Source organism: Aethalodelphis obliquidens, unplaced genomic scaffold (genome assembly GCF_003676395.1).
Source record: "Aethalodelphis obliquidens isolate GAN/ISIS:26980383/991018 unplaced genomic scaffold, ASM367639v1 scaffold7, whole genome shotgun sequence".
Taxonomy (NCBI): domain Eukaryota; kingdom Metazoa; phylum Chordata; class Mammalia; order Artiodactyla; family Delphinidae; genus Aethalodelphis; species Aethalodelphis obliquidens.
This window is the reverse complement of record NW_020837951.1, coordinates 68,883,789-68,897,226: the sequence shown is the minus strand read 5'-3', so window position 1 is coordinate 68,897,226 and position 13,438 is coordinate 68,883,789. Positions and strand designations below refer to the sequence as shown.

Sequence of the window (13,438 nt, the reverse complement as noted above, 5' to 3'; positions counted from 1 at the left end):
AGTTGTTTTCAAGCTTTCAGTCACAAGGTGCTGTCCTCAGTTTCCCTAAAGTGTTAGGGCAGGGTGATAATCACTAAAGTCCAGTCATTCATGACCATGGTTGACTGTGATGCACTATCCCCCATCAAGATTTGAATAGATAACTTACATATTTGATTTACATAGGAATATTATTATTGTAGATTCTGAACAAGAAGTAAAGAACAAATCAGAGAGTTAGCTGGGGCTTGGCAAAGGGCTGTGAAAATTGAGAATGATGTAGGTGGTAGGATAGGATTTTTTTTTTTCGTGTTTTTAAAGGAAAGAAGAATGTGTTTTTGCCTGTTAATCTCATCTCACTCTTTTTCTCTTTTTTAATGTTGCAGTGTGCAAAGATCCACCTTACAAAGTAGAAGAATCTGGGTATGCTGGTTTCATTTTGCCAATTGAGGTTTATTTTAAAAACAAGGTATGTAATCTTTACTCATTAATCTTTCAATAGAAGATCTTTCATTAACCAAATGATGTTTAAAATAGTTTTGATTCATAAGCACTTCTATCACTAGATGATTTTAAAATAAAAGTTAATATTTGTCTTCTAGGAATTTTGGCTATTGTTGTCCTTCATTAAAGAGGAAGTGGCTAGAGAAAGATAATTTCAGTTCTGTGAAGTCAGATTATATGAAATTCATTAAATGTTTCTTTTGAGAGAAGAGTGATTACCTTTTGAAAAAGAAGATTAATATATGTTTGTACAATAGAAAAGAGAAATTACAGCTTTTCGGTGAAATGATCCTTTTCTCATTTTCATAATTCTAGAATTTGAGACTTACAAAGAATAATCTCTCCTTTACCTTTATCTGATACACACATGTGACACGTATATATATACAATTATATCAGCAAGTAGATATTATGGATTCTATTGGATTTTAAAAATTTCAGCAGTGCATATATGGCAAAACACACAGACTGTATAATATTGGACACATTGCTCAATCTCTGTGGGGCTCACTATCATTTATAAAATGGGGATAGGATAAGTGTATCTACCTCATAAGATGGCTAGGAGGATTAGATTAAATAAAGCTATGCAGGATTTTTAGAATAATGCTTCATATGTAAGTAAGCACTTAGTAAATGCTAGCTATAATTTTTTTTTTTTTTTTTTTTTTGTGGTACGCGGGCCTCTCACTGCTGTGGCCTCTCCCGTTGCGGAGCACAGGCTCCGGACACGCAGGCTCAGCGGCCATGGCTCACGGGCCCAGCCGCTCCGCGGCATGTGGGATCTTCCCGGACCGGGGCACGAACCTGCGTCCCCTGCATCGGCAGGCAGACTTTCAACCACTGCACCACGAGGGAAGCCCCCTAGCTATAATTTTTAATCACCCTGTTTCTTCCTTTTATTCCAAGGTAATCATAGTTCCTGAAACCTGCCCCAAAGTGAGAGAATTCACATTTTTCTTGTTAAAGGAACTGAGCAATTAGAATGTTGTGTTATCCAAGCCAGTGCTCCATAAAGTCTGGTCCTTGGACCAGAAGCATCAGCATCACCCAAGAGCTGGTTGGATATGAGATTCTCAGGCTCTATCCCAGATCTACTGAATCAGAATCTCTGGGATGGGGCTTAGGAATCTGCATATTTACTGGCCTTCCAGGTGAAGAAACACCACAAAGTATGAGAACCCCTGATAAGCCACTCTTTAGTGATCAGTATCTTCCACTGGAACAGTGTCCCACTGACTTTTTCTTTTTTTCTTTTTAATTGAAGTATAGTTGATTTACAGTATTGTGTTCCACTGGCTTTTTCAATGTATAGAAGGCCCAGCCTTCAATTCAGTAAAAATCTCTTTGTGATTAAGAGATAATTAACTTTTAAATAAGCTATAATGAAACTATCTTCAAAAGTTGGAATGTGTAGAAAATAGGGATACATTTTACTTTTCATATTTCTTGTTTTTTTCAAGCTGGTCTCCTCATGTGCCACATTCCTGCCCCACGGCCTTCCTACACACATGATATCCCTGTTAATTAGTTTTTCTTTATATTTATATTTTGGGTACGTATTTGGTGGTAACCTATTTCTGTGTAGTTAAATAGCTGAGTGCTTACTTTGTCCGTGGCAGTTTGCTGAGCCCTTTACATATGTTGCTTTGTTTAGTAGGTTTATAAGACCTTTTGAGAGGTTATTATTCCTATTCTACAGGAAGGGAAACTGAGTCATGGAAAGATTACATGGCTTGTCCAAGGCCACACACAGTTGGAAAGTGTTAAAACCAGATTCTTGATCTAGATCTTTCTCTCCACTGGCAATTCTCTTGACTTCTGGGTCTTTGAAGCAGTAACTCTTTGCCAGAATAATGATTACGTTCCTCAGTAGTAAAACTACTGAAATGTTCACGTGTTTTTCATCAAATCAGAATTTGTTGAGATGCATTTATGTCTGTTCATATGATATGCTTTCACATTTGATGTATGGATTTGTTTTTTCTCATGTCAAGATTTCCCTTAAGAAATTAGTTTTTAGCTTTCTTTTTTTATTAAAAAAATTGAGATATAACTTACACACCATAAAATTCATCCTTTAAAAATGTACAGCTCTGTGGGTTTTAGTGTATTGTGCAACCATCACCACTATTTTGTTCTAGGACATTTTCATCACCCCATAAAGAAACCTTGTACCTATCAGCAATCACTCCTCATTCCTTACTCTCCCAGCCCCTGGGGTTAATCTATTCCCTTTCTCTGTGTAATATCCTATTCTGGCCAATTCTTATCAATGAAATCATACAATATGTGGCCTTTTGTGTCTGGCTTCTTTCATTTAGTAGGTTTTCAAGGTTTATCCATGTTATAGGATGTACCAATACTTATTCATTTTTATAACTGAATGCTATTCCATTGTATAAATAATGCCACATTTTTGCTTATATTTGTATTCATAATTTGATGGACATTTGACTTGTTTCCATCTTTGCCCTATGAATAATGCTGCTACGAACATTCATATACAAGTTTTTGTGTGGACATATGTTTTCAAGTCTCCTGGTTATACACCTAGATGGAGTTCTTGGGTCGTGTGGTAACTCTGTGTTTAATTTAACTTTTTAAAGAACTGCCAAACTGTTTTCCAAAATGACTGTACTATTTTACTTTCCTACCAGCAATGTATGAAGGTACACTGAAGGCTTCAGTTTGGAAATAATGCTGCAATAAAGTATCTTCTCTCCTACTTTGTTTTTAACTTTTCTGGTCACTTTTACAAGCTCTTATTTCTTCAGAGAAATATATTTTCTGAACTGCCCAATTCCCTCCTTTACAGAAATAACTGGAATCTCCTCATCCGCCAGATTTAAAAAGAAAGTAAATGAAGGATGAAGAGGCTGCAAGTAATGTGTGCACATGTGCTCACACACAAATGCAGTCGTCTTGGTACTTTGGGTAGCAATTCTTATGACTGAAAGACATATTATTTATTCACTCTGTGAGGAATTTTTAGTTTCTTAAAATATGAAAGAAGAAAGATGCACCTGAGATGGAAAACAGTTATTTCTTTGGGGCCATTGTAAAATAGACATTCAGCTGACCACTGTGTAGTAGATACTCTGTTTAGTGTCCAGATTAGCTGATTTTTATTTTTAGATTTTCTTTAAGATTTGATACATAATAATTATTGCTTTTTTCACAGGTGCACAATGAAACATATTTCAGTGTTTGTAATATGAAAAAGTAGTATGCACCTAATTGTAGAGATGTGGATCAATTACTGGTGGGTTAATAATACACAAAATGCTATTTAGCAATTAATGTAGCAAGATGGATAAGTCTCAGAAACAAAAATGATGATTATATATTATATGGTTATGATATCACTTATGTATGGTTTTATAAACCACTGAAGCCAAGAATAAATGAGGTGATGGAGACACATATGTAGTACAAGAGCATGAGTTGAAAGGACAGCACAGGAACTAAAGGGCATGGCTTACTGGGGAAGGAGGGATGGAGAAGCTCATACTTACAAAATTTTATTTCTTTAAAGAAAAATGTAAACTAGCATGGTGAAAGTGTTAACATCTCTTTAAACTCAGTGGAAAATGTATGGGTGTAGTATTTTAAATACTTTTCTTTATGTTCTTAATTTTTTAATTAAAATTATTGCTCTGTCATCTCTTTTTAATTTATCTTCTTAGAGTGTCTTAGAAACCAAATTTTTGCTATCTTCCATTCTGGATCTCCATCCTACTGAAATGATCCATGTGTGAAAATTTAATAGGTCTAGGCTGTTGCTCCAGAATGTTCATTTCATTTCTTCTGAGTGTATATCATTTTATTTATCCCTGGAGTTTACTCAACTCTGTCTTGTAGAAAGAACATCCATTATAATAATGGTTTATGAAAAAGTATTATTTCAAGTTTGCATAGGAGATGAGAGAAAGCAGCAAAAAGACCTCCACCTGATGTTGGAAGGGGCCTGTCACTGCATATTCAGTGTATAATATCACCCTGCCCTTGGTCCCATCTCCATCCTTGTATTTTTCTCGCTTACAATAAGCTTGTCTTCAGTTTTGCTCACTTATGTGAGAGGTCAGAGTCAAGAGGGGTGGTGGAGTGTCAGTGCTTCTTATGAGTTCATGTTTGTTTATTCTCTTATTTTGTGTTTGTATTCAACAAAACAGGCCTATCCATGAGAATCTGTGTGTTTCAGAAACTAAACCAACAGGCCCACTGAAACACAATTGACTGTAGCACTTCAGGTTTGAAAGGATCCTGTGCTTCTCTCTTTCATTCTGTCCTCAGAAAAGTACACGAGTGAATGTCAAGGACTGAAGCAGACTGAGAGGGATAATTTGCTATTGCCCAAACCAGGTTTCCACCCTCTAGGAAACGTATCAGCTTTATATGGAGAATAAATACATGCTTCCTTGTTTGAACTTTGAAGAAGAATCTTTTCTATGGAGCATAAATTGACCTTATATTGATGTCAGCCCTCTAAGAAAGATATTCAGTTGGTCAGACCACAAATTTATGGTTACTTTTTACTTTCTATTAAAAAAAAACTTCAAAAGAAAATCACACTCAGGATTCATACAAAGATTGTCACTGTCTGTGGTACTTAGCCTTAGTTTTACTGAAAAGTAACTTTTTTTTTTTTTGGTTTTAAACTGGTGTGAACTGTAAAGTGTTGTTACTACCTCACTCCTTTTCTGCTGGTAATTATTATATTCATCAATGTATTTTTCTCTTTAAAAAAGTATACTGGAGTATACTCCTAGTAAAAGTGAATGGAATAAAACTTAGGAGTTACTCCTTTCACTTCATTTAATCATTGTTAACGATTTGGTATAGCCTTTCCAGATTTTCCCCCATGCATTTGCATGGATAAAAAGTATGTCTATATAGAGATTGGCGAGGGCATAATATATCATATTTTAATATTTTTTCTGTGACTTGCCTTTAATTCACTTAGCGATATGCCTTTCCAAGACAGTTTTTAAAAATATCTGCATAGTATTCCATGGTAATGATATACTTACATGCAGATCATCCCTGTTTTTTGCTATTATAAACAATGCTACCGTGAACATTTTATTTTACATCTATATCTGTCTCTATATCTTTGCACATATATTTGAATATTTCTGTGGAAGAGATTCTTAGTAGTAGAATTACTGGGTTAAACATTGCATGCATTTAGTATGTTGATAGATATTGCCAGTGTGTTTTCCCAAAGGCTTTACCAATTTACACTCCCAATTGTAAGGTAGAAAATGGCCCTTCTTATTTTTTAAATTAATTCTAAAGTTGTATTGACTATTTTACAATTTGGAGGAAAGGCAGGTAATTAGTAAAAATGGTTGTGATCATTACATTAATAAAGGAATGCTGTAACAGGGATGTCTAATTCAGATGGGGTTGGGAGGGTTAGGAAGACTTTTCAGAGGAGTTCATGCTTCAGCTAGGTCTTGAATGATGAGTTTGCACTAAACAGGTAAAGGATGGAAGTATGCTGGGAGGGAAGGCATTTTAGACAACGGGGAATACGACATGTGAAAAGCAAAATGAATGAGATAATATGAAGCACTGGGGAACAGCAAGTGCTTCAACATTGTGGAAGGACAAGGTAGAGTAAGAGAACAAAAGCAATGCAGGAAAGGTATTAAAAGACTATAATGGTTATTACCAGGAGGTGGGATTTCATCCTGTAGAAAATGATGAGCCGTTAAAGGCTTTTATATCAATGGGAAGATGTAATCTGATTTTTGTGTTAGAAAGATCACTCTCTTGTCATTGTGATAGGTAGAAAGGGGTAAGTTCAAAAACAGGGAGGCGACCAGATGAAGAGTGATGAAGGTCTAAGCTAAGGCAGTAGTTATCGTGACTAGAGCAAAGGGCATAGGTTTGAGAGTTCCTAAGGAGGAATACTAAACAGAACTCAGAGACCATTTGACTGTGATGAGTCAGGGAGAAGGAAGCGTTAGTGATGACTTTTGTGTATTTTATCCTTGGGAAGCAATTAAGATTTCTGTTTGTCATGATATAGAGTATAGGAGAAAGGACACATGAAGATAACTTCAGTTTAAGATAATGCATGAATTTGCTGTTGCTGCCGGTCACCCCAGTGGAGGTGTGGTTAGACTGGAACACAAGCATATGGCAGTCAAGTGGGAACTGGGCTGGAGGTAGAGAGGGGAGTCATTGTCATGAAGGAGGAACTAACTCCCTGTGAATGGGCGATGCCTCCCTGGGGAATTTTGCAAAAAGGTAAATGCATTTAAGAGTCAATGAAGAGGGGCTTCCCTGGTGGCGCAGTGGTTGAGAGTCTGCCTGCCGATGCAGGGAACACAGGTTCATGCCGGTCAGGGAAGATCCCACATGCCGCAGAGCGGCTGGGCCCATGAGCCATGGCCGCTGAGCCTGCGCGTCCGGAGCCTTTGCTCCGCAACGGGAGAGGCCACAACAGTGAGAGGCCCGCGTACCGAAAAAAAAAAACCAGTCAATGAAGAAAGAAGGGAAGCTTGTGAAGAAAACTAAGGAGGAATGCCAGTAAGTGTGAGGAAAACCGGGAGAGAATGGCACCCTGATTAAGGAGAGAAGGAGCAAGTTTCGTGCCAGATTAGTAATAGAAGTGAGAGGTAGTGAGTACATGAGTGTAGACTGTGATCTGGGGAAGTTTGGATGAAGAGGTGAAAACCATGAATTTGTAGTAGGTAATGTCTGCATTCTGACAGTTGGAGGTGCTAAGACTTTTCTTTTTTTAACATCTTTATTGGAGTATAATTGCTTTACAGTGGTGTGTTAGTTTCTGCTTTATGACAAAGTGAATCAGCTGTATGTATACGTATGTCCCCATATCTCTTCCCTCTTGCGTCTCTCCCACCCTCCCTATGCCACCCCTCTAGGTGGTCACAAAGCACCGAGCTGATCTCCCTGTGCTATGTGGCTGCTTCCCACTAGCTATCTATTTTACATTTGGTAGTAGATATAAGTCCATGCCACTCTCTTACTTCCTCCCAGCTTACCCTTCCCCCTCCCCGTGTCCTCAAGTCCATTCTCTAGTACGTCTGCGTCTTTATTTCCATCCTGCCCCTAGGTTCTTCATGACCTTTTCTTTTTTTTTTAGATTCCATATATATGTGTTAGCATATGGTATTTGTTTTTCTCCTTCTGACTTACTTCACTCTGTATGACAGACTCTAGGTCCATCCACCTCACTAAAAATAACTCAATTTCATTTCTTTTTATGGCTGAGTAATATTCCGTTGTATATATGTGCCACATCTTCTTTATCCATTCATCTTTGTCCACCATGTTGATGGACACTTATGTTGCTTCCGTGACCTGGCTGTTGTAAATAGAGCTGCAGTGAACATTGTGGTACATGACTCTTTTTGAATTATGGTTTTCTCAGGGTATATGCCCAGTAGTGGGATTGCTGGGTCATATGGTAGTTCTATTTTTAGTTTTTTAAGGAACCTCCATACTGTTCTCCATAGTGGCTGTATCAATTTACATTTCCACCAGCAGTGCAAGAGGGTTCCCTTTTCTCCACACGCTCGGTGCTAAGACGTTTTAGTCAAAAGAACTGGGTTCAGATCACTTTGTTTCATCAGGTGTTAGTAATATAACAAATTCTTTTATAAAAAAGGAAAAACATTGTTTTATTTGACTATGTAATTTTAGAAAATATTGTGTTTTAAAAAACCATAAACACCTCATACATTGCAGGTGGGATTTTAAAATGGTGCAGCCACTCTGGAAAACAGTAAGGCATTTCCTAAAAATGTTCAACACAGAGTTACCTTATGACCCAGAAATTCCACTCCTAGGTGTATAGCCAAGAGAAATGGAAATGTATGTCCATACAAAAACTTGTACACAAATGTTCATAGCAGCATTATTCACAATAGCCCAAAATGGAAATAACCCACATTTCTATTTATTGACAAATATATAACCAAAACCTGGTATACCCATATAATAGATTATTATTTGGCCATAAAAAGGAACTGACACATACTACAACATAGATGAACCTCAAAACCATCATGCTGAGTATAAGAAGCCAGTCACAAAAGAGCACATATTGTGTATGTATTTTATGTATGTTCATGTATTTATATGAAATGTCGAGAATAGGCAACTCCATAGAAGCAGAAGTAGATTAGTGATGCCAGGGGGTGTGGGATCTGTTGGACCACTAATGAGTTTGAGATATCTTTCTGGAGTAATGAAAATGTCCTGAAATCAGAATGTGGCGATGGTTTTATAACTCTATGAATGTACTAAAAACCACAAAATATTATACTCTCAATGGGTGAATTTTATGGTATGTGAATTACTTCTCAGTAAAGCTATTATTAAAAAAACATAAATAGCTGTTATCAAAAACACATAAAATGGCAAAGCTAATGACAAATGAAAAAAGTAACATTTCACAGAGATGGTTAATATCTATAATACACAGGGAGTTTTTTTATAAAGTAATAAATTCTAAGTGCTTTAATTTCCTCATCTGCCAAACAGAGCTGACAACTGACCCAAAGGAGAGCTATGAGAAGGAAATGAGATAAATGTTAAATACATAATATTGTTATTATTATCCTCAGTATTCATTTCCCCTTGGATGCCTGAGAATCTGTCTGTAGAGAGGTTTAGATGTTTAGCCAGCTAAAGTAATGGCTGGAGAGTAGAACTCGAGTATCATGGAATTATAATCACTGTGTTCTCTTGGATATGGTGCTGTTTTGTCCTCCAGGAAAATGCCGTATTTTCATTCATTTCACAGACTTTATTGCATTGCTACACTAAACTAGTTGTTGAGGGTACAGTGAGGACTCAACCATTATTCCTGCTTTCAAAGATCTTATGATTTAGCAGGGTAAAGGGAGATAATAAGACAGTTATTCTAAGATGTTTCAAGGATAAGAGAGAGAGGCACACAGAACAGAGGAGAGGCAGTTGGGAGTGCTTCCCCCAAATAAAACCTGAGTGGAGAGGGATGAGTAGAAGTTATCTAGGTAAAGCAGAAGGTGGAGGAGTGGAGGTCGGCAGTGGAGGTAGTAATGTAAAGCAAGGGTGAAACCCAGAGTTAATCTAGAATGAGTAAATTCTGGGAGCAACCAACCACAATGTGTGGCTGGATCACCAGATGGGTGGAAGGGGTGTGGTGAGACATGGAACCAAGAGCTAGATTGTGAAAATCCTATGTGGCATTTAGGTGAGCTCAGATTTTTATTCTAAGGCCATTGGGAACTTGTGAAATTTTAATCAAGGAGTGAAAATGGCTAGATTTTTGTTTCATATGGACAGTTTTGAGGCCTGAATGAAGAAGAAAAGTGATCATCTATCCTGAGGTAGGAAGAACTACTAGAGGAAGGAGTTTATAGTAGTTTGAGGAATCAGTAAGAGCATGGCAGTATGGGTTAGACGGCTTGTTCAAGAAGTATTGAAAAGAGAAAATGTCAGCTGTTGATGATGGGTGTAGGCCCGTAGAGTGGGAAGGGGAAGGAGTGGCTTCAGGGGTGTCTTAGATTTCCAGTTGGGTGGCGGTGGTGGTGGTGTCCTACCACTTGAGAGACTGCAAGAAAGATGATGAGTTTATTCTTTTTGGTTTTCCTCTAAGACAAGAAACTAATTTTTCAGATGTTTCCATTTTGCTTTGTAGATAGTTCCATGGTGACTTTTTCCCCAGTACTTCCCCTTCTTTGACACTGTAGCTGTTAGATGTCTGGGTCTCTTTTCTTTCTTTTTCTTTTTTTTGAATGAATTTTTCTTGGCGTATAGTTGCTTTACACTATTGTGTTAGTTTCTACTAACTAGAAAGGGAATCAGCTATACGTATACATATCTCCCCTCTTTTTTTTTGGATTTCCTTCCCATTTAGGTCACCACAGAGCGTCGAGTAGAGTTCCCCGGTGCTGTAGTCTGAGTCTTTTCTGATCCTTATCAGGAGTAAACCTTTGCTTTCCAAATTTCTATTTATGCCTAAGTCTCTGTTTTCCTTCTTATTTTTTTTAACCTCTAGGAAGAACCTAAGAAGGTTCGTTTTGATTATGACTTATTCCTGCATCTTGAAGGCCATCCACCAGTGAATCACCTCCGCTGTGAAAAGCTTACCTTCAACAACCCCACAGAGGAGTTCAGAAGAAAGTTGCTGAAGGCAGGAGGGGTACGTGACGCTTGGCTTGTGAAAAGTCTTCCCATAGAAAGCTAGTTGCTAGTGTGTCAAGAAGTACAGTAATGTTTTGAGGGAGGTAAAAGCAGTGAAGCACCTTAATGACCACGCTGTGGACTCATGGTTTGAGAAGAGGTAATTCAACAATATTTTAAGTAGGTATGAGTCTGAAATTACATTGTTGGTTAGAACAGCCTTATAGTCTATGCAGTTCAACTTTATTTCAACAACAATCTAAAACCAAACTATCCTCAGTTAAGAAAAGAACAATGCCTTAACTGTGTTATATCAGTGTACGGAAAAATTTTTAAGTTGAAAGTTACATCAAAAATTATATGAAAAAAAAGGAAAAAAAATTATATGAAAACGAGTTACTATCCAGATTTGCTTGGTCAAAATGAATAGAAAAGGTGTGTACCCATTCAGATTACTTGTTTGGGTCATTTAAAAACACATTTTTGTTTGTTTGAATTCTGTGTAGGTAATAGATGGATTTTTCTTTTTAAGATAATGATAACATAGTGCCCAGGTGAATTGGCTAGGATGGGGAAAGATTTTTAAGTGGAATTTCTCACAAGCATATGGAATGTTTGCTTGCAGTTTGTGCAGACAAACACTGTTGATGGGTCAGAATCTACTTTACATTGGATACTACCAGGATCATCAGCTTCTATTGAATACAGATGAACTTCCTCTGTCATCTTATATGGGCAGTTCAGACCCCATAAAATGTTGTAGTGCGTTCTTTTTTTTTTTAGTTATACATTTTTTTCCTTTTTTTTTTTTTGCAGTGCATTCTTTACACCAGGATTTCCTTCACTTAGTTTTACTGGAAGGTTTTTGATAGTTTTTCATCCATGAGCTTATCATTATATGTAAGCATGTGTAGACCATAACTTTTCAAGATGCCTCATTTCACTGATGAACTCTACCTGAGGGCTTTGTAGGGAAGAATTGAATTTTATATAGCACAGAAGCCCTTTCCCTTTATGGGGGTATGAATAACCACTCTGAGAACCTCAGGAAAGCTGTGGACCCTCTCATAAGAAAACCACCCATATATATATAATTGTGTAAACATTTTGGGTTATATGTAACCCCTGGAGTCCATTTTTTGGGGATCTGTTTTGCCAAGCTCCCATCCTCTCAGCTGAACTATTGATACTAATATGCATTTGAAGTGTTACAGGTACTTTTACCACATTTCATTCCACATTATGCTGTATGTCGGTAGATTATGGGTTAAATAGGTATTGATGGGCCAGCTTTGGAAATGAATGACCATTTGTAGTATTTTATGGGGAAATGCATCTTCGTGAAGAACTGGGCTTTTGTAGTACAACTCATTTTAAAGGTAGGGATTTATTATATGTTTATTAAGGAGTTTTTTTAAACAAACCCTATTTGATTCTTTTATAGTTATGTAGAGCACAGTGTGGGTGCTACTTATCTATGGCTATGCCCTTAAAAATGAGCCTGTCCATTTTAAATCCTAATCATACCCATTACGTTTCTTTTTATGAGGGTGGCATTTTACGCCTCTGATTATTCCTCTTGGGTATGAAGTTAGGTAGGTAATTGGAGCATGTGAATTATGGAGCTTGAGTACATCAGGCTTCTAATAAGGGTCGTCGGAAAAAGTAAATATGACACAAGAACTTTTTAAAACATCCACTTAGTCCCAGAGTACTCAAAAGTTGTTTGTGAGCCAGAGAAGAGGTTACAGGTCAGTGATAATGTGGCAGAGTTCAGCACTGCATCCTGATAAGGTCTCTAGTAGATTTCTGTCTTTTTCTCCACTCAGCCTTTATCTCAGAATTATCATCCTTGACTTCTAACTTTCCTTCTTTGTGTTTCTTTAAGTGCTATTTGAAGCCTGCATGTTTTTTCCCTGTTAGATTTAGATTATGTCTTGACAACTCTAAAATAATAAGTTGAAATGTGAAATATTCGAGCACACCAGTTATTTGACATAAGTTCCTTAAGTGACTGATTCTAGTAAATTTTGTAGTAAAATTAAAAAATTCATTCGAAATACTAGTAATCCCATAGATTCTGTCCATTTCGCATGGGAGGATTAAAATAGTCTTTTATGGAAATGGGAGAATCTGAACCAGTAAACATTTTTTGTCTTACCAAGATTTTTGGATATAGTACCTTATGTTTAACATTTATCATTGTTAATGCAATCTAGCATGATGTTACTAACTTAGCCATTTTGATTTTATTAGAAATCTTTTTTTTCAGCTTTTATGGAGATACCATTGACATATAACTTAAGGTTACGACATGTTGATTTGATATACTTGTATGTTGCAAAATCATTATCACCATAGCGTTAGCTAACACCTGCATCACATCACGTAATTACCATTTCTCTTTTGTGATGAGAACATTTCAGACTTACTCTTTTAGCCAAACTTCAAGTATATAATTCACTATTATTAACTGTAATCACCATGCTGTACATCAGACCCCCAGAACCTATTCATCTTATAACTGGAAGTTTGTGCTCTTTGACCCACACCTCCCCTTCTCTCCCACCCCCCAGCCCTTGGTAACTACCAGTCTAGCCTCTGTTTTTATGAGTTTAACTTTTTCAGATTGCACATATGAGTGACATCATACAGTTTGTCTGACTCATTTCACTTAGCCTAATGTCCTTAAGGTTCACCCATGTTGTTGTAAATGGCAGGATGTCCTTCCTTCTCATGGCTGAATAATATTCCATCATACACACACACACACACACACACACACACACACACACACACACACACA

The 13,438-nt window shown here is 37.1% G+C and overlaps 1 protein-coding gene across 2 annotated transcripts in view; it reads left to right on the top strand.

Annotated features, from left to right (window-relative positions):
• The window catches only part of MLLT3 (MLLT3 super elongation complex subunit), a 265,175-nt gene that overhangs the window by 140,237 nt on the left and 111,500 nt on the right, over positions 1–13,438 (top strand). For both annotated transcript variants that reach the window (XM_027105946.1, XM_027105947.1), the window contains exons 3-4: positions 366–448; positions 10,508–10,651. In XM_027105946.1, coding sequence (XP_026961747.1) covers positions 366–448; positions 10,508–10,651 — 227 coding nt within the window. The remainder of the gene's footprint in view (positions 1–365; positions 449–10,507; positions 10,652–13,438) is intronic.